Genomic DNA, 23,874 nt, shown 5'->3' with positions numbered 1-23,874 from the left:
GAATGCTAAAAGAAAAAATGTAGGACAGAATCAAAGTAGATGAAAATGGTATTTTAAATAATAAAAAAAAAAAGAATATCATTAAAATAAATAATGATTAAGAACTACATTAAGAATGGAAACAATTCGTAAGCTCGATATATTGCACATCGCTAAGAAGACGATACTGTCCAACGTATAGGAAGGTGACAACTAGCTTGTTTTATTCATGATAACCGATACAGGATCAATGTTATACATTCTATTTTAACACTGATATTTTTGCTTTTATTTTCAATGTCAGTATGCCAAAAAAACAACAAAACATTCAGTGAAATCATGATTATGATACATAATTATCATCGGTATGAAAAATTGAATCAAATTGAAGGAGTCCTGGTTGCCCTGATGATAAAGGGGTTTCAGCTACGATACAAAGGGGGGGGGGGAGGGGGGACGCAAACATCAAGAGTTGGCCGACAGCAAACACTGTAAAGAACCACGTGATCTTTAGATGAATGTAAATGCATATATATATGTATATATATATATAAAATAAAGATATATATGCACGTACTGTCCTAAAGTGTATTGACCGGGCATACAGAGACAAAATGAAGTACAGGATACACAAACATCGTACTTACTTACACGCGCTGACCTTGATCTCCTGGTAGAAGGACGCATGGAAGCAACCAAGAAGCAGAAGGCTCTCTGGCTTTACAAGCTAAAACTACACATGATGATGAGAAGAAGAATTTAAAAAACAAAAAGAAAAGAAAGACATTCACATTTCTGAAAGCGTTTCCTGATCAATCATGATCAATGTTGATTCTTAGAGGGGTGGAGGGAGGGGGACTCATTGCCCCGTGGGTCCATAATAGTTTATGACTGTTTGTCCTGCTGGTCCTTTTGGCCCACATGCTCACTCATCTCTTGTTAGAGAGTGAGCATGCAGGCCGAGCTGTACAAGTACTGCACTGTGTAGTGGATGGACGTCCATGCATTTACCTGTCTGTGTGCGCGTGCGTGAGACCCCCCCCCCCCCTCTAAGGCGAGGCGGGGGCTTTGCTACCGCTGTAATGAACTTGGTATCTGTTGACCGTCTGCCCTTTGACGTGGGCGGACAGGCAGGTGGTCTTGCAGGGGACCATGTCCTCCTCCTCCTCGCCCAGCAGCCACTTCTGCACGCCGCGCTCAGCCGTCGGCGTCACGTGCTCCGCCCGCCAGCCCTGGTGCCACTTGTCGAAGCGTTCGTGCTGACTCGCCGCCACGCGGTTCTGGGACTGCCGACCAAGAATCGGAGAACAAAATGAACTGATGGACAATCAGGCTGATATTTTTAGCCATTGTCATAGCTGGACACATCTATAAACAAACACTATTATGCTAGGTGTTAGCATGTTAATATTAGCATCATATTAGCATGCTAACATAAGCAAGTAGCATTTTTTAAGCCATTTTTATAGCAAGTCACTTGTATAAACACCACCATTATGCTAGGTGTTAGCATGCTAATATTAGCATATTAACATTTCTAGCATAACATTAGCAAGTAGCATTTTTGAAAAGCCATTTTCATTGCAAGTCACTTGTATAAACGCCACCATTATGCTAGGTGTTAGCATGTAATATTAGTATATTATCATTTCTAGCATGACAACATTAGCAAGTATATGCTAACAGCAGGCATAATAATGGTGTAAATGAACTTATGGACAATAAGGCTGATATTTTTAGCTGTTGTCATAGCTAGACACATCTATAAACAAAACACTATTATGCTAGGTCTTAGCATGCTAAGATTAGCATATTAGCATGCTAACATAAGCAAGTAGCATTTTTAAAAGCCATTTTTATAGCAAGTCACTTGTATAAACACCACCATTCTGCTAGGTGTTAGCATGCTAATATTAGCATATTAACATTTCTAGCATAACATTAGCAAGTAGCATTTTTTAAAAGCCATTTTCATTGCAAGTCACTTGTATAAACGCCACCATTATGCTAGGTGTTAGCATGTAATATTAGTATATTATCATTTCTAGCATGACAACATTAGCAAGTATATGCTAACAGCAGGCATAATAATGGTGTAAATGAACTTATGGACAATAAGGCTGATATTTTTAGCTGTTGTCATAGCTAGACACATCTATAAACAAAACACTATTATGCTAGGTCTTAGCATGCTAAGATTAGCATATTAGCATGCTAAGATTAGCATATTAGCATGCTAACATAAGCAAGTAGCATTTTTAAAAGCCATTTTTATAGCAAGTCACTTGTATAAACACCACCATTCTGCTAGGTGTTAGCATGCTAATATTAGCATATTAACATTTCTAGCATAACATTAGCAAGTAGCATTTTTGAAAAGCCATTTTCATAGCCAGTCACTTGTATAAACGCCACCATTATGCTAGGTGTTAGCATGTAATATTAGTATATTATCATTTCTAGCATGATAACATTAGCAAGTATATGCTAACAGCAGGCATAATAATGGTGTAAATGAACTTATGGACAATAAGGCTGATATTTTTAGCTGTTGTCATAGCTAGACACATCTATAAACAAAACACTATTATGCTAGGTCTTAGCATGCTAAGATTAGCATATTAGCATGCTAACATAAGCAAGTAGCATTTTTAAAAGCCATTTTTATAGCAAGTCACTTGTATAAACACCACCATTCTGCTAGGTGTTAGCATGCTAATATTAGCATATTAACATTTCTAGCATAACATTAGCAAGTAGCATTTTTTAAAAGCCATTTTCATTGCAAGTCACTTGTATAAACGCCACCATTATGCTAGGTGTTAGCATGTAATATTAGCATATTAACATTTCTAGCATGATAACATTAGCAAGTATATGCTAAAAGCCAGCATAATGGTGTAAATGAACTTATGGACAATAAGGCTGATATTTTTAGCTGTTGTCATAGCTAGACACATCTATAAACAAAACACTATTATGCTAGGTGTTAGCATGATATTAGCATGCTAACATAAGCAAGTAGCATTTTTTAAAAGCCATTTTCATAGCAAGTCACTTGTATAAACACCACCATTATGCTAGGTGTTAGCATGCTAATATTAGCATATTAACATTTCTAGCATAACATTAGCAAGTAGCATTTTTTAAAAGCCAATTTCAGTGCAAGTCACTTGTATAAACACCACCATTATGCTAGGTGTTAGCATGCTAATATTAGAATATTAACATTTCTAGCATGATAACATTAGCAAGTAGTATTTTAGCCATTTTCATAGCTGGACAATTATGCTAACACCCAGCATAATAATGGTGTTTATATGTTGCTATGATCACGATACCACTGATAGACATATTTCACCATCTTGATACTACTAATACACATATTTCATTATCATGACTGAGTCTTTCTCCAATAATTGTAATGGATGATACTTAGCATTTATTATGCAAGTACATGTGGATAGTATGCGTTAGTTTGTCATGATGAAGTTCACCTTCCGGGCTTTGACCAGCGCTCCCCTGCGGTACATGTAGTCCTCAGAGTTCATGACGAACACCATCTTGTGCGTGTTGAGTTTGAAGCGGCAGTCCAGGCTGCCGGCGTTTTCCACGCCCAGCTGCCGCTGCCACTCGCGTCTGCAGCGCATTGCCTCCACTTGCCGCACCTGCCAGCGCCGGAAGCGACGCAGGTTCCTAGAAGGCCACAAGGAAGTTGGTCAGCAACAACAACAACAACCATGCCACAGGGTTGACCGCACACATGGGTAAGTGCTGTGATCTTCTGGTGATCTGGGGAAGCTTGAATGGTTCCGGACAACTACTTTGCCTCTACAGTTGGTGATATGGTACCAGTGTAAACGATAAATTGGAAAAAAGCGTTGACATGTTTTTCCTACCTGTCATTTCATCATATGGCTTAAAGGGGATCTATGATGCTTTGTCCATGTTTCTGACCAATAAATGTAGTTAGAATGTTGGATTGTGGTGTTAAACCATGCCAAAAATTCAGATAATTAGGTTTGAACATTTGGAAGTGAAGTTTGGGATGGCTCTGAACGCTCGGTTTCAGGGGGCGTCGCAAAATTGTTCCTTTGTGATGTCACAGAGGAGCGGGTTTCCTTATGGGCAAAATGATATCGTCATATTGTGATATCGTTTGTGTTTGTACCATTTCAAGCTATTCATTCAACTTGAACTGCTTGAATTTCAATAAACAGCTGGAAAAATTGAGGTGTTGTAAACGTTAGATTAGTATTGTTAAAAAATGGCAACTTTATATGCTAATATTACAAGTTTACTCTTTGGGACTTTTTTCTTGTCAGAAAACTTAATATTTGGACTTCCTTCTCCTGAAATGATATATTTGTTGTTTTTTTTTGTTTTTTTTAATTTAAATGATTTCTTTCGTGACGACTTGTTTGTTGATATTTTGACTTTATTATTGTGTCCATTCTAGCTGTTGATGGTTCTTTCCTTTCCTTCCTGTTTAATGATATTTCTAAAAGGTGATCAACTTCCCTTTACTCGTATGTTGGGAAAAGGTGATAAAAGTTTCATCTCGACACGAGTCAGGCAGCTGGAGGAGCGTGGACATGAAGGGTTCCACAGACGCATTTACTATACAGAACAGAAGTCAAGGAGTCCAAGTGTCTTACCTGGGAAGAAAGACCGGTTTGAAAAAGTAGCCCTCTGCTTGTGAACACAGACTGGACTCTGTTCCCACAAACTGCTCCATGTAGGTAGACAAGCACTAAAACATGAAATATCAGGCACATATGGGTCATTACCCAAGGTGACCGGCCACATCCATGATCGTATTCGTCACGCATGTACCTGAACATCTAAGGGGTCATCAGCCTGGGCCTCCTCCGTGTCCAACAGCTCGATGGTCATCGTCACGTCGCCCTTGTTTTGGATGAACATCACCTGAGAGAAACATGAAAGTGGATACAAGTCACTATGTGTGTTTATCATCATAGTTGGACATTTATATTGTGTACTACATCACACAGACGGCGACCAAAATACCCTAAAAAACATCTCATTCACCTCGTTTACATGCAGTCAATAATCCGGTTTCCGAAACATTGGGAACAACCTGTTTACATGCCAGAGCAAACAGGGCTATCCCTGTATACATGGTCATTGTAAATACGGAGCTATACAAAAACAAAACACACCAGCAAGGCTTATGATGGACAACCCAGGACCGGAAGTACTCGTCTACAAAAATACTCGTCTTTCAAGTGCATGACTGCCATGTCACTGCCACCATCAGGAAGAAAATGCAAGCTATCGTTTGCTGCGGAGATAAAATTGGTCAGGAAGGCGACGAGTCAACCGAGAACCGTCAAAAAATTAGAAGCTGCTGGAACACAAGTGTCAGTGTCCAAAGTCAAGCGTTTTTTTGCTGCCGTGTAAGAAGGAAGCCCTTGGTCCAAAAACAGCACCTTAAGGTGACTTTTGCTGCTGATCACATGGACAAAGACAAGACCTTCTGGAGGAATGTTCTGTGGTCAGACAAAATAAAAATCCAGCTCTTTGGCCATAATGCCCGGCAATATGTTCGGAGGAGAAAAGCTGAGGCCTTTATCGAAGAATTTTAGCTGCCCATGGAACTTAAAATACATTTAATAATCATGCAAAGCCTATTTACAACATTTCTTTCTTTTTCTGCCATTTGCTGGCAAGTCTAGAACCAGATCTGGTCCGGTATCGGGTTCCAACACCAGGGTATTACTACACAATATCACCGGAGGAGATTTCAGGTCTATGAGCCGCGCCTGTGCTTTAAACTGAGCTAGATTAATACTGTATAGACACATGTAGCTAGATTAATATCAACAAACCTAGCTAAAAGAATCAGCAAACATAGCTAGATTAATACCGTATCAGCACACGTAGCTAGATTAATACCGTATCAGCACGCGTAGCGAGATTAATACCATATCGACACACATAGCTAGATCAATATCAGCAAACCTAGCAAGAACAATATTAGCAATGTACTGGAGCTAAAAGAATCAGCAAACGTAGCTAGATTAATACCGTATCAGCAAAACCTAGCGATATTAATATCAGCAAACCATCTAAAAGAATCGGTAGAGGTAGCAAGATTAATACCTTATCGGCATGCGTTGCTAGATTAATATCAGCAAACCTAGCTAGAACAATATTAGCAATGTACTGTAGCTAAAAGAATCAGCAAACGTAGCTAGATTAATACCGTATCAGCAAAACCTAGCGATATTAATATCAGCAAACCATCTAAAAGAATCGGTAGAGGTAGCAAGATTAATACCTTATCGGCATGCGTTGCTAGATTAATATCAGCAAACCTAGCTAGAACAATATTAGCAATGTACTGTAGCTAAAAGAATCAGCAAACGTAGCTAGATTAATACCGTATCAGCAAAACCTAGCGATATTAATATCAGCAAACCATGTAAAAGAATCGGTAGAGGTAGCAAGATTAATACCTTATCGGCATGCATAGCTAGATTAATATCAGCAAACCTAGCTAGAACAATATTAGCAATGTACTGGAGCTAAAAGAATCAGCAAACGGAGCTAGATTAATAAACGTATCAGCAAAACCTAGCGATATTAATATCAGCAAACCTAGCTAAAAGAATCGGCAGAGGTAGCTAGATTAATACCGTTTCGGCATGCGTAGCTAGATTAATATCAGCAAACCTAGCTAGAAGAATATTAGCAATGTACTGGAGCTAAAAGAATCAGCAAACGTAGCTAGATTAATACCGTATCAGCAAAACCTAGCGATATTAATATCAGCAAACCTAGCTAAAAGAATCGGCAGAGGTAGCTAGATTAATACCGTTTCGGCATGCGTAGCTAGATTAATATCAGCAAACCTAGCTAGAAGAATATTAGCAATGTACTGGAGCTAAAAGAATCAGCAAACATAGCTAGATTAATACCGTATCAGCACACGTGGCTAGATTAATTATAAGAATTCTAGCAAACTTGGGTATGAGGATCGGATGTGAAAAGTGTGGATTGGTGCATCCTAAAAGGGAAGGTGGGGATAGATGTCGTGTTTTTGGGTGTCTAAACAAGGGATGAAATACTAACTGAAGAACTAATATGAGAATAAATGTGCTGACAATGAAATATGTGTCCTGTGTATTTGGATGGTAAAAAGTGTTTGTACTGTATGTAATATGTGTTCCGTGTACATAAGAAGCTGTCCTCGTAGGATAGAGTCACAACCTCTCAAGCGGTGAGCATGATTATTTGTCATCCAGCCCAGGTATGGCATCCCTTTGTATTGTGTGGGTGTACCTAATGTTGTGTCCAGCGTATACAACGATGTGTGCTGACCTTGAAGCAGTTCTCCTCAGCCATGGCTCTCTCAGCCTTCCACTGGTAGCTGGTCTCCCAGGCGGCTCGCACACACTGCGATGAGAGGTTGCCCCCGGCGGCACCCCTCTTTCTCTCGGCCAGGTAGAGCTCCACCACCTGCAGGCACACCTCGTCGCTCACCAGGTGCTGCAGCTGAGGTGGTACGAGACAAAGTGGGAGGAGCTGAGACGTGTGTGAGCGGCATGCGGCTGGAACCTGCGTGAGGCGTACCTGTCTGATGATGTTGTGGATGACCTTGTCGATGGTGAAACCGATGTAGGCGTGGATGGTGAACATCTCCCGTAGGGTGTCTTCGTACTGAGTGGAGTCCAGGTTGCCATCCAGCAGGCTGCGTACCATGTCTAAGAAGGCGGGGTAGTACTCCTCCAGCTCCACCTCGCCTACACATAGTGGATAGTCATTTTATTCACCAGTATTGCTAATGTCTACGTAGTCGGGCTGACCAAACATTCCCACCAAGGGATACATCCTGAAAGATGAAGCTCTGTTATTTTGTTTGTTTAAATAGTTATGTACTGTATATATTAAAAAAAAATAATGCGCTAAAATTATTCCCCACAATAATACAAGTTTATTCCATTTTCGGGGTGATTGAAAGGCAACACCCCATTTAAAAATTCTTATTTATATGTTGTTATTTTCGCAATTGTTTTGTGGTTGCATGGGAATTAAATCTATGTTCTTGTTTTTTTTCAAACCAATTATTTACTTTTACATTTCAGAGCCCTACATTGCTAGTTTATATTTTTAGCATGCCGTGGGGCGCAAAAAAAAAAAAAAAAAAAAGCTACAGGCCACAAATGGCCCCCAGGCCGCACTTTGGTTTCCTGTCACTGGGGGTGTGTGGTGTACAAACTAGCATCACTGGCATTAACAGCTGTGGCTGTAGGCAACCGGCACGCACGCATGCTGGCTTTCTGCCGTGTTGTGTCAATAAATGAGCTTACGGGCAGAGAGCTACGTTGTCCTTTCCACTTTGTCATCCACTTCACAAATGTGCTGAAGTTAATAAAACGCTTCTGTCAAGCATTCAGATGTTGCATTTTGTTAGCCAGTCCTTGAACGCACCGTTGTGTGCGGTGTCTGGCTACACTGTAACACCAGTTCCATCTGCCCATCATGAGTAGCATACGTTTTATTTTTGAAATGTGCATGTAATAGTGAACAGTGGTGATTGAAGAGAAAAGAGGAGGCTTCTGGAGTGGAATCTAGTGATTACAACATCCGCTCTTATTGCAAAAGTTGATCTGAAATCAGATGAGAATGTCAAAGTCAAGCCATCAGGAGGGTGTGGAGGGGCGGGGAGTTAGCCATGAGTCAAAAATAGACTTTGGGCATATAAATGTTTGTCATTGGCTGGTGGCCTTGGTACGGAACTCCCACGAAAGGGGAGGCCCTACTGCACCGTGTATGAACGATAGAATTATACGTTACTTACTGGGCTGTTTGAGGCGCAGCTCCATGGCGAGGTCACACGCTTTTTCCCGTCTCCCCTCGGCCACAAGCAGCCGTTCCCTGCTCTGCTCGGCACGGTGATCCAGCAGCTGGCGCTCGGCCTGCCGGTACACGCGCAGCAGACGCGAGCAGAGAGTCTGGTGCAGCCGCAGGAAGAAATACCAGTTGTTGTTGACGAAGAAAAGGTTGTAGACGCCATCCAGCTCCTTCTGGTGCTCGGCTTCGGGGTCTCGCAGGTCCACCTTCTCCGCCGTTGCGCCTGAACTCGTCTCCGTGGGCGCAGATCCTGTGGCGGAGCTGGTGGCCGTGGCAGTTTGGACCGTGCTGCCGGGGGTGCTGGAGGATTCCGTGTCTGCTGGTTGGGGAGGGCTGCCGCGTCTCCGTCTGGACTCGCTGTTTAATTGCTGCTGGCTTTGGGGCTGGGTCTGGGCTTGGGCTGGTTGCGGTTGGGACTGACTACCGGCGGCTGCTGATGCATTAGAGATGTTGGCGTTTCCTCCTGGAGTTGCTGCTGCTCCTCCTGCTGCTGCTGCCGTTACAGCTGATGCTCCACCTGCTGCCCGCTCTCCTCCGTCCTCGGGCTCGGCCTCCTCGTCCGTCCATTCTTCCGTGTCGCTGAGCTCGCCGCGGCGGGAGAAGAACAGGTCGGGAACAAAGTGCTGGATGATGCGCTTGATGTGGTCTTTGTCGTCCTTGTGGATGGTGGGCTGGCGCTTGACGTGGTAGATGATGAGCGAGGCGGCGTCCTCCAAGATCTGCTTGTCCTCGTACGTAAACACCATGTGAGGCTCGCTGGTGGCGGTTGTACTGGAGCCGTTGCGACTCTGCTGGCCGACGCCGCCTTCTTCTGTGCTCTGCTCCTGCCGCTAAGACAAATGCCAAGATGAGTACAGATGAAGGAATAGCATCAATGAGCTCCGTCTTAAAGGGGATGATCAGCAACCATCTGCTGTGTATTAATATTATGCAAAGGTGCGGGAACATGGGGGTCTCCAGAGAAAGAAATCTCAACGTGGTCAAACAACAGATGCCTCAGCTTGTTTACAACTTCATTCATTAATAAAATCAAATATTTTAAATAGCTATTCCCCCCCCAACTGCCTCCAAAAAGAGAGAGACAAGCGCATATTAATTTAATGGGTGTGACTGGAAGTCCGCAGAGTAAAACAAAGTAGTAGATTAAAAAAAAAACACAAAGATGCCAAACAGTAAACGGGAGCTAAAGAGTAATGAGGCAGATAGAAAGGTATCATACGAGGGTTAGGACAATCATGACACTAAAACATGACAAGATTTATCCTTTAGATAAAAAACTCATCACACGATAAATGAAAATATACTTAAATAAATGATTTTGCCGGCTTCTGTGTATTGCTGTGTGTGTTCCTCGTCTCTCGCTTCCAAATGGGCAACAAGAGTTCACTCTGGGCATTAGTTCACCACCCCAGCGCTCCACAGGGAAAAAGCCAAATGACCCCCCCCCCCCATGTGGGAATATAATAATGGGCCAGGTGAGCCAATGAGGCGTTATGCCGAATGTATTTGAAAGTGGTAGGAACATAAAAGGCAACAACAGAGCCTTTGTCCCAAAAGTCAACACTCAGACGTTTGCTCAGCACAGTAAATACAAATGGAACAGCGCTTACACAAAGTCACTGGAAAAGAAATGCTGCTCTTTAATACTGCTGAAAAGCCAGCATTTCAAGAAATGCTGCAAGTGTTCGAGAAAACACGTCACAAACGGAACTTCCACAACTTCAGTGAAAGATGACATTTGAAAGGAAATATTGCATCATTACGATATTGCCTTAAACTGGCCCGCACGGTGGTTAGCATGTAGGCCACGGCCAGATCGGGAAGACCTGTGTTCGATTCTCCGCTTGGTTTTTCCACTTGGATTTTCTGTGTGGAGTTTGCATGTTCTCCCTGTGGGCGCGTGGCTTTTCTCCTGGTACTCCGCTTTCCTCCCCATGTTAGCATCATTAGCCACCTCAAATTGTCCATCGGTATGAATGTGAGTGTGAATGGTTGTTTGTCTATATGGCCACCAGTCCAGGGTGTACCCCGCCTCTCACCCCAAGACAGCTGGGATTGACTCCAGCATACCCCCACCCAGTGAGGATAAGCGGCACAGAAAATGGATGGATGGTTTATACAAATTTTTTTAAATGCTGACAATAATATCATTTAGCTAAATTTACAGTCCATATTTTCACAGAAAACCGATTGACCGATGAACAAATGTAACAGTTAGTGATTGTAAAAGTACCAGATGGAGGGGTAGGATTTAATAAGCTTTGCTTCTTCCTACTCCTTTTGGACATGTGGAACTGGGAACTGATTATGGGATGCACTCAATTGGAATCTGATGCATGTTCAAATGAAATTTAACCATTACCATTACATTAACATGCTAACACCTAGCATGATAGTGGTCAGTGCTTATATATGTCTACCCATTAAAATAGTAAAAAAATGGTTAGGTAATGGTAAGGTTACGCATCCATCCATCCATTCATCTTCTATGCCTATTATCCTCACTTGGGTCACGGGTATGCTAGAGCCTATCCCAGCTGTCTTTGGGCATGAGGCGGGGTATGCGGTATCGCTGGTTAAGCATTTGAGCAAATGTGTCAAAATGAAAGTTGTGCTATATATATATATATATCACTATATTGACACTACGGTACCCATTATGGCATTGGATGCTCATATCACAGAGTACTTCGGTACGAGGTGCATTATTTTAAAAAAAAAAAACAAAAAACTGTATTATGGAAAGCAGGAAGTGAACAAATGTAAGAGTTAGTGATTGTAAAAGTACCAGATGGAGGGGTAGGATTTAATAAGCTTTGCTTCTTCCTACTCCTTTCGGACATGTGGAACTGGGAACTGATTATGGGATGCACTCAATTGGAATCTGATGCATGCTCAAATGAAATAAAACCATTACCATTTGTGGGACAAAAAATTTCAAAAAGCATGTGAACAACAGTTTGTTGTCCAGTCATATTTTTTCATTGTACTTTCCTCTAAATTAAAGTTCAAACCTCATCTTGTTCTCGTAGACCCAATCTCATGCATTGACCGTCTTATTACGTGAGTTGGGTGTGCCGTGACACCCCTACTAAATACTTATTACTGCTCAAATCCGAGTGCCTGCGATGCTACGTTGGATACTACAGTACCACATCGTTACGGTGTTACTGCTGCTTTTATTATTTGTGGCTGTAGCTACCCTTAAGTGAGTTGCTTGTACCTCGTCGTAGACGCTTTCGATCTCGTTGAGAAGGCTCTTGGAGCGCAGGGCCTTCATGTCGTTCTGCTTGAAGTTGACTCCTTGGTGGTCCAATGACTTGAGGTAGGCCTTCTCGTACTGCTCCCTCCAGATCTTGTTGAAACCCTGCTGGGCCTCCCTCCACTCCTCTTCCTTGGCTTTCAACCTGCGGGTTCAAAGTGCACAGCAAAGTTCACTTTCAGGCTCGGGCAGCAGTGGAGGGAAGAGAAGGTGACGCATTCAATCCCAGTCACCTTTCAAAAGACATCCCTCTCAGTAGCGGCCATTTATGACCATTCTGACACATTTTTCACAACACACAGAATATTGTGTTCTCGGGCTATATCAGGGGTGGGCAAACTACGGCCCGGGGGCCACATCCGGCCCGCCAAGTGTTTGAATACGGCCCGCCCAATCTTTCCAAAGTATTTCATTTAAACTCAACATACAACCTGGCATCATGGCCTGAGCCAACCTTTTGATGGTTTTATCAATTTCGTTTTTTGACATGGTCTGTTGTTTACAAAGTGCTCCTGAAAAAAGGGACACAAGCACATAATAATAATCATATTATTATTAGATTATAATAATAATTATTAGAACTATTATTATAATAATTATTATATTAATGCTAATTATTATATTAATTATATATAATATTATTGTTGTATTTGCATATTTTACATAATAATAATCTAATTATTATTTTAATTTTATTGTAATTATTATAATATTTTATTATTTTTAAAATAATACAAATATAAAATAAATAATAGCAGATTGCATGACAATTTTACAGATGCAATAATACCAGGTGGACTGTTACGTGTAAAATATATAGTCTGCCCCCCCGTAAATTTTGTCATATCAATGCGGCCCGCAAGTCAAAAAGTTTGCCCACCCCTGGGCTATATAGACATGGTATATGCACACAGTTTCAAATGTGAAAATTGAATATAGTTCATGGTGTTATATTTGTATATCCATTCATGAAAAACACCTCCTATGCCGCTTATCCAATTGTAGTAGTTTAGACATTTTGATGGAATATATATACATATATGGCTACATTTGTGTCAAAGTGAAAGCTGTGCTTGAAATATATTGTAAAACGAAATTGAAATGCATCTCCTTATTTTTTGCTAAGTGATATTTTGCTGTAACGTACCCATGTTCTACTGCTGAGAGTCTACTCTTTCTCTAAGTATTTCCATGGTTATATAGCGCTAGTCCACAATGTTCTGTCTGCCATGAAAGACCAGTCCGAATCCTGTAAAATGAGCGCTACTGGAGGGCATGTCTTTGGACAAATGTCCGGTCGCAAAGGAGTTCATACGACTGCGCTCCCACCTCTTGAGAACCACGGGTACGGCTGTGGCGGGGCTCCTCTTCAGCCCCTCGATGATCTCGGGGGCCTTGTCGCCGTAGATGCGGTAAACGGCGCGACGCTGGATGACCTCGGAGGTGCCGCCCAGGCAGTCGTCTAATCGGAAGCGATCCTGGTCCTCGGGCGAAAGGCGCGACAGCTTCTTCTGGACGCTCTCCAGCACGCGTATGGTGGCCAGGTTGGTCTCCAGAACCACGTCCAACTAGAAGGGAGACGCTGATGCTCTGAAGACCACGTACCGTTTTCTTGGAGTGCATGGTGACTTTGTGAAGCATACCTCAAATCTTTCATCCTCGCAGCGGTGCAGCTGCTCCTCATAGGGAGTCTTCTTGGAGCTGACAAAGGTGGAGTCCTCTGACCAGGACGGGAACGACACCCATGTGTCATTTAACACCTAACCAATGCAAATAACAGGGGACGCTTTTCACTTCACAGAGAACAGTTTCTTGCATGCATACGTAGTCAAGTAGACACACCTCCTTGCACAAGGCGGTGCGGCCGCTGCATTTGGGCTGCTGGTAGGTCTTGGGCAGCGCTCTGTAGCTGGAGCCCAAGCGTTTGCAGGAGGCATAGTCCACCTCTCTGCCTCCACCTCCCTCCATGTAGCGATCAGACAGCCCCGACACGGCATGAGAGAGCTCTTTGTCTCCCAGAAAGGACTTGAACTGCGTGTACACTTCAGGAAACTTCCTGGAAGGAGTTTAGATTCAATCTTGAGCGATAGAATCCAATAATCCAAGCGTTGCCCCCTCAACACAGCACTAGCATTTTTCCTTGTTTTCCTAATTCTATTCAGTGATCGGTAAGTGAGGCAAATTACAGTCATACTGTATACTGCATACTATAATGCAGTAACCTTTACAATCTAAGGCAGTGCAATGCATCTAACATCCAGGGATACAGATGCTGAGGCAATAGCTAGTGGTATAGTACTTCATTTAGGAAGTAACTTGCCAACACTTACCCCAGGAACGGCGTGACGAGCTGGAGCAGCTCCGCTCCCGAGACCACCTCCTGGTTGAACAAGGCAATGCAGCGCAAGAAGTTCTCGTACACTTCCTGGCTTTTAAACAGGCGGCGAACCTGAGTGACATCACATCACGTCCACACTTGAAGACACGTGACAACAGCGCACTAGTCTACCGTGGAAGTAGGTCGAGGCTGCTCACCTTATCAAAGAAGGAGAACTCTCGTAAGACTCCGTGTTTGCCCACCGAGGCGATGGACTGATCTTTGGTACAGGAATACTTCATCTTTTTCTTTCGGGAGAAAAGAGCAAACACGTGGAACCGCGGCATCACGTCATACATCAACATCAAGTCGCTGCTAGTCTTCCGGTACCTTGAGTAGTGGGGACATGTGGGGCAACAGTATGGGTCTGGGCCGCTTTTTGTTCTGTTTGGTGATCATGTCGTCGTCATCTGGTCTTTTTAGCTGCTCTTTCGCTCCCGTCAGCGAGTTCCCGGTGAACTGTTGATAACGCATTTGAATGAGGAAGGAGTTAAGCACATGTGACATTTGGTTCATTACCACAAACATAATGCTATCAGTGTGACATTTATTGCCCAGCAAAGGTCTAGGGGTGTCAAAGGATTTCTCGTTCAGAAAACTAATGTGGGCGATAATACATTCATTAATGACAATAAATGGAAAATCAAGTGGATAATCAATATATTGCCGTGTGCATGTGTCATCCCTTCATTTGCTACATTAAAACAATGGCATGAACGGACTGAGCCCTTCTGTCACGTATACAGTCTCGGTGTGTGGAGCATCCAAGGTCATGTAGCAGAAATTCATATATGGCAACGTATTGTCATAGAGGGCCGTCAAGGGATTAACATGATTAATCATGATCAATTGCATTTTTTGGTGTAGTTAACTCAATCACACTTAATCACAGCTAGAAATAAGTTTTTAACCAGTAATAAGTAGATGAGTAAAACTGATACGCAACTACAGCAAAGTGTATGTAAAGGGATACAAATTTGGGAAATATGGGAATTATTCCAGTTAGAAATCCCCACGTTTTTGCATGTTTAACGCACTGTTTAACTTTCTCCCACACTGCACAGTACAGTAGTCTTTCACCTCATTAGCTCCAAAATGATGATACTATGTGGAAATGCCTGAAGGTAAGATCTGATGAGCTTATTGGGTGGTAATGTACACGTTTGTTAGTACACTACTTCTCCGAAAATCAAAGTCCAGGCCGGTACTGGTGGATGGTGGCTCTGTATTCAGCTTGTCTTTTGTTGCTCCTGTCTTCGTTGGCCACAGTATGTAACAAATAGGATCATATAGATGGCTATAGTTCACGTATGGGTCGCTGATGTGTTGAAAATCTTCCCTGGTGACTAGCTAGCAGTCCTGACGTTCCAACTTTTAGCTCGCAGTTCAAAGTTCAAATCAGGCATCTAATTTTTACTCTTATACCAAGCTAGCATTGTATAAATGACCAAAATAATGGCAAAGGAGAGGCGACGTACTTCCTGACAACTCAACTCAACAGTAGGAACATAACTTTGTCTTGCTGCAAGAGCCAGGTGCCAGGGTTTTGAAGCTAAACTTACCATTCAAAATACACTTATCTTTCTCCGTTTCTGCTCAATATTTGCTCGCGCTTTGTGATGTTCAAGGGAACGTCTGTTATAACACATACACTTTTTGACAGGCCCTAATCATTATCAATAGATTTTTGGGGGGTACCAACGTCTCATGACACCCCTACTAATGTGTACGAATGCGGATGTAGCACCACTGACCAGCGATCTCTTTGCGTCGGGCAAGAATTGGCCAAACTCGGCCAGCAGGTCCTCTTGTCCTTTGAAAAGACTGGCGACCTTGGAGAAGACCTCATCTTCAGTCATGCCGCTGGCACCACGACCGCCTCGGCTCTCCTTCACCTCCAGCTGCTCCTTCTGTGAGGTGGAAGGAGGTGGGAATACCGTCAAGCAGCAATGAGTCACGCCGGGTGGAGGAAAAGGCCAGAGTGTGGCCATAAATGGCAACTCGACAAGTTACAGCATCACAGCACTTGGGCAGCGCCATACCTGGTATGTGTGAAGGATCTCTAGGAAGGCTCTGTAGATCTCCGGATGGTCCAGAAAGCGGTTTTTGATCTTGTTTACGTAGCTGATGGCACTGTCAAACTCTACCGGGCTGGTCTCGGAGGCGGGCGGGGACACGGACGAGGTGGCGGCCTGGTTCTGACTCTCTCTGCTGGCCAGGGGAAGGGACAGTCTGCTGGGGTTTTCCGGCGGTCCGACCGAAGAAGAAGTCGACGACGACAGGGGCTCCGCCGATGTCGCCTTGACATCGCTCCTTTGGGCGGGTCCGGCTTCAGAGTTGGCGGCGGACGTGCTGCTGGAGGTTGACGTCACCGCAGACGGGGTGACGCTCTTTCCCTGTTGGCCGGGCGACACCTGAATGGATGACAAATAAGAGGCTGAGTGCTCTGCCAGGTGGTGCCAGCCCGTGTTGCAAAAGTAAAAGATTGGCAGACGGGGGATTTTTAACACCCAAACCACCCATTGTTCCCCAAAGCATCTCATTAGAATTCTTCAAACCATGTATACATCACAGTGTGTGTTGGAGTATCAACATTTCAGCATCTTGGATGAAGGGTCACTTTGGGCCACCTGTAAAGTAAACAGCCCACACATTGGTGCACGGAGCCGCTAAAGAGCCCCAAATGTCCTTCACGCAGGACAGTCGACTCCGAGGATGTGTAACGAACAGCTGCATAACTTTCCTGGCGAGTGTAAAAGCAAATGTTTGCTTAGCGAAATGGGCAAATCAACACACGTGCGCGTGTCTGCACGTGCATGTTTGCACGGCTCCTGCAAAACCCATTTCAATTATTTACCTTTGGAACCCACACTGCAAATCTGATATGAATTACAAGCAAAATCAGTGGCGGAATGAACACCTCAAACGCAACCGCAGAGAGCATCGGGCACCTATTAGGGGCAGGAATTGTTGACAGTAATCCACACCTCGGTCATGGTAATGATATTACAATCAACCCCAATTGTTTGTTTCCATAATGAAACATTTAGCAACATTTGCCTGTCTGAGACAGGTATGTGTACCCGAACGCAGCACTGAAATGCCACCGGTGCCGATGTCTGCTGTAGTCAGTGGAAAGAAAAGGTACGGAAAAGGCTCTTGTGGAAGCTTTCACCGTGTTTATTTTCAGCAAGTAAGCGGTTGTCTGTGTAGCAATATAGAGTGTGCATACAGGGAGCGTCTTAAATTCATGCATGCAAATTACAAGCTCACCCATGTCTAGAAACACAGATAGTCCCGCGAAAAACGTGGAATGACCACATTTCCGCGACAAATGTTGTGCCAAGACTGTCACATCTGGCCTCTCCTGACATTAACACTCTTAGAGTTCATACATGGAAAGTTAGGGCTCTCCAACAAGTAGATCGTGAGCTACCAGTAGCGCCTAAACACTTTCAAGTAGCTCTCCAAAGGTTTTATTTGTTTATTATCAACTCCTGTAGCCACAAAATTAGAAATTGGGGTTCAGCAGTAGTCTGGAAGTTGCCCGGAGCGCTTGGGAGTGGGTGTGCCCAGGGGCGGGCAGTGGGTGGGATACATTAAGAGTGTTTTGGAAATCCAAGAAAATACAGCTGGAATGGGTGCAGATTCTGGAAGATCTAGAAATCTTTCTGTGCGGGTTATTGTGTGTAGCTGCTCTATAGGAGTCCACAAAGGGCTGAATAATACAAGGGGCCAAAAATTTGCAAGATAGGTAATACTGTAAAACATTTTGTTCTTTGCACTTTTTGTCACACACTAGGGTTGGGCTATATTTTTTTTTTTAAATGCACCAGTATAGATTGTTGCAATGATAAGAAAATGACTAATACTGGTATAAATGATAAAGCCGTGTTGACGGGAAAGTATTTACTCGACCTAAACAGGTTGAAATGGTGATAAACGCCGGCGAAAGGTGTCTGAATCTCCTCGTACAGAGCATGAATAGAAGTCAGCAGGAGTTAACTTAATTTAGGACACCGAGTAGTTGTGCGTGCGTTGGATGAGTATAATTTCACCACGTTGTGTTTTAATTCTGTCGTGTAAGGAAGGTTTTACAATGTCCGATGAAGATGTGCAGATTCTGAGTGGAAAAAAATACGAGAAACACATTTATTTTGAATGCAGTGCGTCTTGGAAATAATATAAATAGACAGTTTCCACACACTTCCGTGATTGTCCTTCAAATTAAGAGCGTTGTTTGCCCCATGTCTGCATAAACAAAACAAGTCTGATAAAAATATCTTCCATATGCAGTTGGAATGGCATGGGTGACTACATCTTCCTTCATGACAAGCACAGGCAACAGTTGGTTGGAGATTTAGTCGCACTGTGTGCAGAGGCTGACATCCATTAGAACAGTTAGCCAGATTGTTACCAATAAATACATGGGCTTTACCGTTTGAGACAAGTTTTTATAAGACTGAATTTCAATTTTATATCGTCATACAGATTAAGGTCCATATCGCCCAACCCAAGGTTTTATTTCATACTGGTAATTGTATTACTTGTAGATATTTAGTTTCTATTACTGAAGTATTTAAATGACTATTCAGTTCAACTTGCATGTCACAAAACTCTATGAGGAAGAAGAGTCATTGTTGGAGGCATGTAAAAACTTCTCAATTTTTTCAACTTCAAAACTTGGGGGGGGCTAGATGCTTTCCAACCTGTGTAATATTTTAGTAAGGGTACTCTCATGACCCAAATTCTTACGTTCTTTATTGAGTGAAAGGAAAGCTTTTGCCCATCATCCACAAAGTCTTATGTGAGAGATGAACATGTCTCTTTTCTGTGCGTTCTAAAGATATAAAAACAGATAAAGTGGCGGCTCATAATTCCGCCCATAACGGCTTCTGGGGACAAAAAAAAAAAATAATAATAAAAAGCGACGACAACACTGCATTTACATAATGTGACCTGCATATTAACCAAGCGACATTGTTATTATTAATATTTTTACACCCAAGAACTACATCACTGGCATAGTGACACCTCACCACAGCGCATCGGCTAGCTACTAGCCGGCTCGGGACCAGCTTCATAGTGGATCTTTTCCTTTTTGTGTTATGTGAAATCAATGCACCCAGAAGTTATACTAAATACTACAATATGACATGTTAGCATCAATGTGCCAGTTGCTACATGTATACATACATGTACATCACAGTATGGATAGAAAACCTTAAAATCTTTTCTTTAGGGAGGTGTTAGAGGGCGGGCTGCACGACGGACGAGTGGTTAGCACGAAGGCACCATGCCCTGTGATACTGGTGATAGTTGGCTGGGATAGGCTCCTGCTCACCCCTAACCCTGAGTGAATGCAATCTGTGTGGCCCTGCAGATGGCGACTCACCTGTGAGGAGAACGGCGACTGGAGGAAGGCGATTCCGTTCTTCGGGACCTCTATCCGGTAGCCGGGTGGCAGGAAAGCATTGAAGCCCAAGACGAGGTCAGGGTGCCCGTGGAAAAGCTGGGACACTCTATTTATTACTCCTGGGGTGTCGATGCTACAGAAGAAATCAGACAACATTAATATCATGCACAGCACCCCATACAAATTGTATGGCGTGCAGTTCATTCCCAACAAAAGCTAACTGCTAAACCTCTGTATCCACTCACTAGTAGCCCCGCCTACACAAAACGGCTAAATGAGATGAGGGCTCACTCTCCAATGCGCACAGAGAGATGCAGAGTGAACCCTCTTGTCATCCAGCCTGTGTGGCATAGAGAGACGAGCAGATGAAACGCTTTAATTATCGCAGTCATAATCCACGGTATCGGAATCGTAGTGTATCGGTGCACCCCTAATTTGGACAATAATGACTTGTTTGGGGCGGCACGGCCGTCGAGTGGTTAGCGCGCAGACCTCACAGCTAGGAGACCAGGGTTCAATTCCACCCTCGGGCATCTCTGTGTGGAGTTTGCATGTTCTCTCCGGTTTCCTCCCCATTCCAAAAACATGCTAGGTTAATCGGCGACTCCAAATTGTCCATAGGTATGAATGTGAGTGTGAATGGTTGTTTGTCTATATGTGCCCTGTGATTGGCTGGCGACCAGTCCAGGGTGTACCCCGACTCTCGCCCGAAGACAGCTGGGATAGGCTCCAGCACCCGAGCGACCCTCGTGAGGAAAAAGTGGTAGAAAATGAATGGATGAATGACTTGTTGACAGCAGCTGTACGGTGACTACTCAACTACATCACAGCTACTGTGCTACAAGAAGCCACAACCTTATTAAAAAATGGCCACTGAAATCTGAAAGGTGGGGGGGGCTGTACTCACTTCAGTGGGATGCCAAATGTGCAGTTTTACGTTTTTAGCTCAGCCTCGCACATGTACAGGGGTCGAGAAGTGCAAAGCGCGTGAAGAAAAAGCAAAAAAAATTACAATTTGACCTCCTGGAAGGAACACACCAATCAGACAGGAGGACACTGGTGTCATGTTTTGCCTGTTATTTTGGTGCTTTTGGTACTTCCCAGCTGCAAAACGGACAAAAAATTATGCTGTTGCCAGTGATCATGACGTGTTTTGCACTTCTGGGCCACCGTACATGTGGCATTTACCCAACAGACTTAGGTAAGTCAAATACAGTAACGTCTCGTTATATCGATATCGGTTATATCGAAGTACTGCTTATTACGATACTATTTTCATTTCCCGGCAAATTTCTAGTCTTTTATGATATAATTAGTTCCGTTAGTACGATACCCGGTTATTATGATAATCCGGTTACTACGATGCCCTTTTCATCTCCCGCCAGCCAATTTGGTCTGCTTATATCGATACAAAAGCAGCTTAAATCAATCTTTGCTTAAGGATTTCAATACCAAAAAAAGAAAACGGCGAACGGCTGCTTCCAGTCAACTTTATTTTTCACACTTCCACCACCAGAGCATAGCACACACACATCGATTCCCGCACTTCCTGGTTCACAGGTCATGCTCAACCCGCCCCACATAGCTGGCCAAACACATGCCTGCAACAGAAGAACCAACTGACATAGCATACACACGAACCACGAACGCAGTTGGTTCTTCTGTTGCAGGCATGTGTTTGGCCAGCTATGTGGGGCGGGTTGAGCGTGACCTGTGAACCAGGAAGTGCGGGAATCAGTGTGTGTGCTGTGCTCTGGTGGTGGAAGTGTGAAAAATAAAGTTGACTGGAAGCAGCCGTTCGCCGTGTTCTTTTTTTGGTATTGAAATCCTTAAGCAAAGATTGATTTAAGCTGCTCGACATTGTTCTATAGTATAGAACAATGAGTGCATTATTGCCCACTTTTAATGCAGTTCGGCGCAGGATCGTATATATCGACAGTCCGGTTATATCGATATTTTTTCTGACTCCCGACAATATCGATATAACGAGACTTTACTGTAATAATGTGATAGGTCAGACAAGTGAAATACCTCTGCGACTTGAACTCCTTCATGATGTCGAGAAACTTGTTGTATATGCCAGGGTCATTGGCAAAACGGATTTTGACCTGGTCCAGGTATGACAAGGCATCTTCCACCTGCAGCAAACAAGGACAATGAAAAGCAGTTGGAGCATCAAGAGCAAATCCCCAAGCAGGATGCTGAATCAGCTCTGCTGCGGTTCAATAGCGTACTAGTCATATTTAGCCCCATAACACGGCCAACTCCGCATCGTTCATTGTCCCGTTCAATAGCGCCGTCAACAAACGCGCAAGTTTGCAGCTGTACGGTGTGTACAAGTAAATAGATACGTAATTAAATGCGTGGGTACCAAAACACGCCGGGAGGGGGCTTTGTTCACGGTTCGGTGTCTGTCTTTATTCGCTACAGCCAACCGGGATGAGGTTGGGGTGAAAATAATGTGTCCACACAAAGCATTGTCACATATCTTTGGAGGGCTACTCGTGTTAGCATTAGCCAGCCAACGGACGACAATAACTCCTAACACATTTTTTTACAGTCGCTTGAGACGAGGCTACCGTCGCCCATTTTAACCAGCTTACGGCCAAAGGGAAGGGAGAATGTGTTTAAAGAAGCGGGGGTTCGAGTGAAGTTAGCCTCTCTGTCGGCTGCTAGCCTGGCTGACGTCCTCCACTTTGTTCGTTTGGCTGAGTGAGAGAGAGAGGAAAAAAGGGGGACAAGGAGGAACTTCCCACCAGAGAGCTGCTTTGGGCTTTTTTGAGTTTGCTCTCGCCAATGACACGACCAAAAGCACAAAGTAGCACCGAGTCGGCTGTCACTTGCAAAATGCACTTTACGACATTTAAGCGCAAATGTCAACGTTGTGCGGTGGAGAGGTGAATTACTTTTAATTTAGGCCGAGCGAGGTTAGCCAACGACGCTTTCACTACTCTCGACGCTCGGTGTCTCAAACAAACCCGGTGTAATGAAACAAAATGGTTGAGGGCACTTTTCCTCCCCCCCTTTTCCGCCGTTGTCTTACCTTCAGCTTCTGGAAGTGCTGCTGCTGCTGCTGCACTTGCTTTTGTGTTATAACATAAGGCTTGTCTTGAATTTGGTTGATTTGTTTCGCCGTGCTGTGCGCCTGGATCTTCGCCATTTAGCACGGCGACGAGAGGCTCCGAGAGCGGGGTGTGTGTGTGTGTGTGTGTGTGCTGGGGAGGGGGAAGCTTCGGTGTTGCTCCGGTGCTCGGCTAGCCGACAAAGCGTCCTCTCGGTCGGGGAGCCAGCCTGCCAGTTGGAGCCCAGCGAGCCAAACAGCTCTCACTTCGCCTGGCTCGGCGCTAACCGACAGGGGAAGGAGCCGAGTGGCGGCAGATGACAGACGAGACGAGCTGCTTACTCGACGAGACTTTGCGGAAACATCATCGAATTGTACGAGCGGAGTCGAGACGCATCGGAGGAGCTGGGGGACAATGGTTGCCGTTTATCGTGTTTTAAATAACTATTGCCTGTCTCTTTAAATTCGGCGGCAGCGATGTTTCTCAGCGTCCGGAAGCTCGGAGTCGGATTGACAAAAAGGGAGTGAGGAGTTAAAGTGCGCATGCGCCACAATGGGAGGAGCTGCGTTTACAAGAATCGGGCAGTTCCACTAGCGGTGGGCGATACTAAACATTTTGGTATCAATTTGATACCAAGCAAATGCACGAGCGGCTCCGATCTTGCCTTTAATTTGTTGCTCATTATTAGAATAAAAGTCACAAGATAGATATTTTAGGCAATCGTAAACATTTGTGTAACAATATTAATCGACAAATCGTACAATACGATTGTTTGACAAAGTCATTTTTATAAACAAAAGCAAAAAAAGTTCCCAAAGCCCTCCGGTGTCCCACGACTTAGTAAACTATATAGAAATATATTAAAGGGGTAAAAAAACATCTTTTTTGAAAACGAAAC

At 43.8% G+C, this 23,874-nt stretch overlaps 1 protein-coding gene across 1 annotated transcript; it reads right to left on the bottom strand.

Moving 5' to 3' along the window:
* Window positions 1–178: 178 nt before the first annotated feature.
* Window positions 179–23,507, bottom strand: sin3b (SIN3 transcription regulator family member B). Its single transcript, XM_058073567.2, has 19 exons — window positions 22,958–23,507; window positions 21,946–22,052; window positions 19,894–20,047; window positions 16,541–16,912; window positions 16,253–16,408; window positions 14,829–14,957; window positions 14,657–14,746; window positions 14,452–14,570; window positions 13,964–14,177; window positions 13,765–13,881; window positions 13,451–13,689; window positions 12,083–12,266; window positions 8,807–9,689; window positions 7,579–7,748; window positions 7,327–7,500; window positions 4,816–4,908; window positions 4,638–4,732; window positions 3,477–3,675; window positions 179–1,265 (listed from the first exon to the last, which is right to left on the bottom strand). Exons 1-19 carry the CDS (start codon window positions 23,072–23,074, stop codon window positions 1,029–1,031), a joined length of 3,849 nt encoding a protein of 1,282 aa, XP_057929550.2. The 5' UTR covers window positions 23,075–23,507; the 3' UTR covers window positions 179–1,028.
* Between the last annotated feature and the right edge of the window lie 367 nt (window positions 23,508–23,874).

The sequence above is a fragment of the Doryrhamphus excisus genome, linkage group LG4 (genome assembly GCF_037039965.1).
Source record: "Doryrhamphus excisus strain RoL-2023G ecotype Guam linkage group LG4, RoL_Dexc_Guam_v1.1, whole genome shotgun sequence".
Classification (NCBI taxonomy): Eukaryota; Metazoa; Chordata; class Actinopteri; order Syngnathiformes; family Syngnathidae; genus Doryrhamphus; species Doryrhamphus excisus.
Note: the sequence above shows the minus strand (reverse complement) of the source record. Positions and strands in the feature narration are given on the sequence as shown.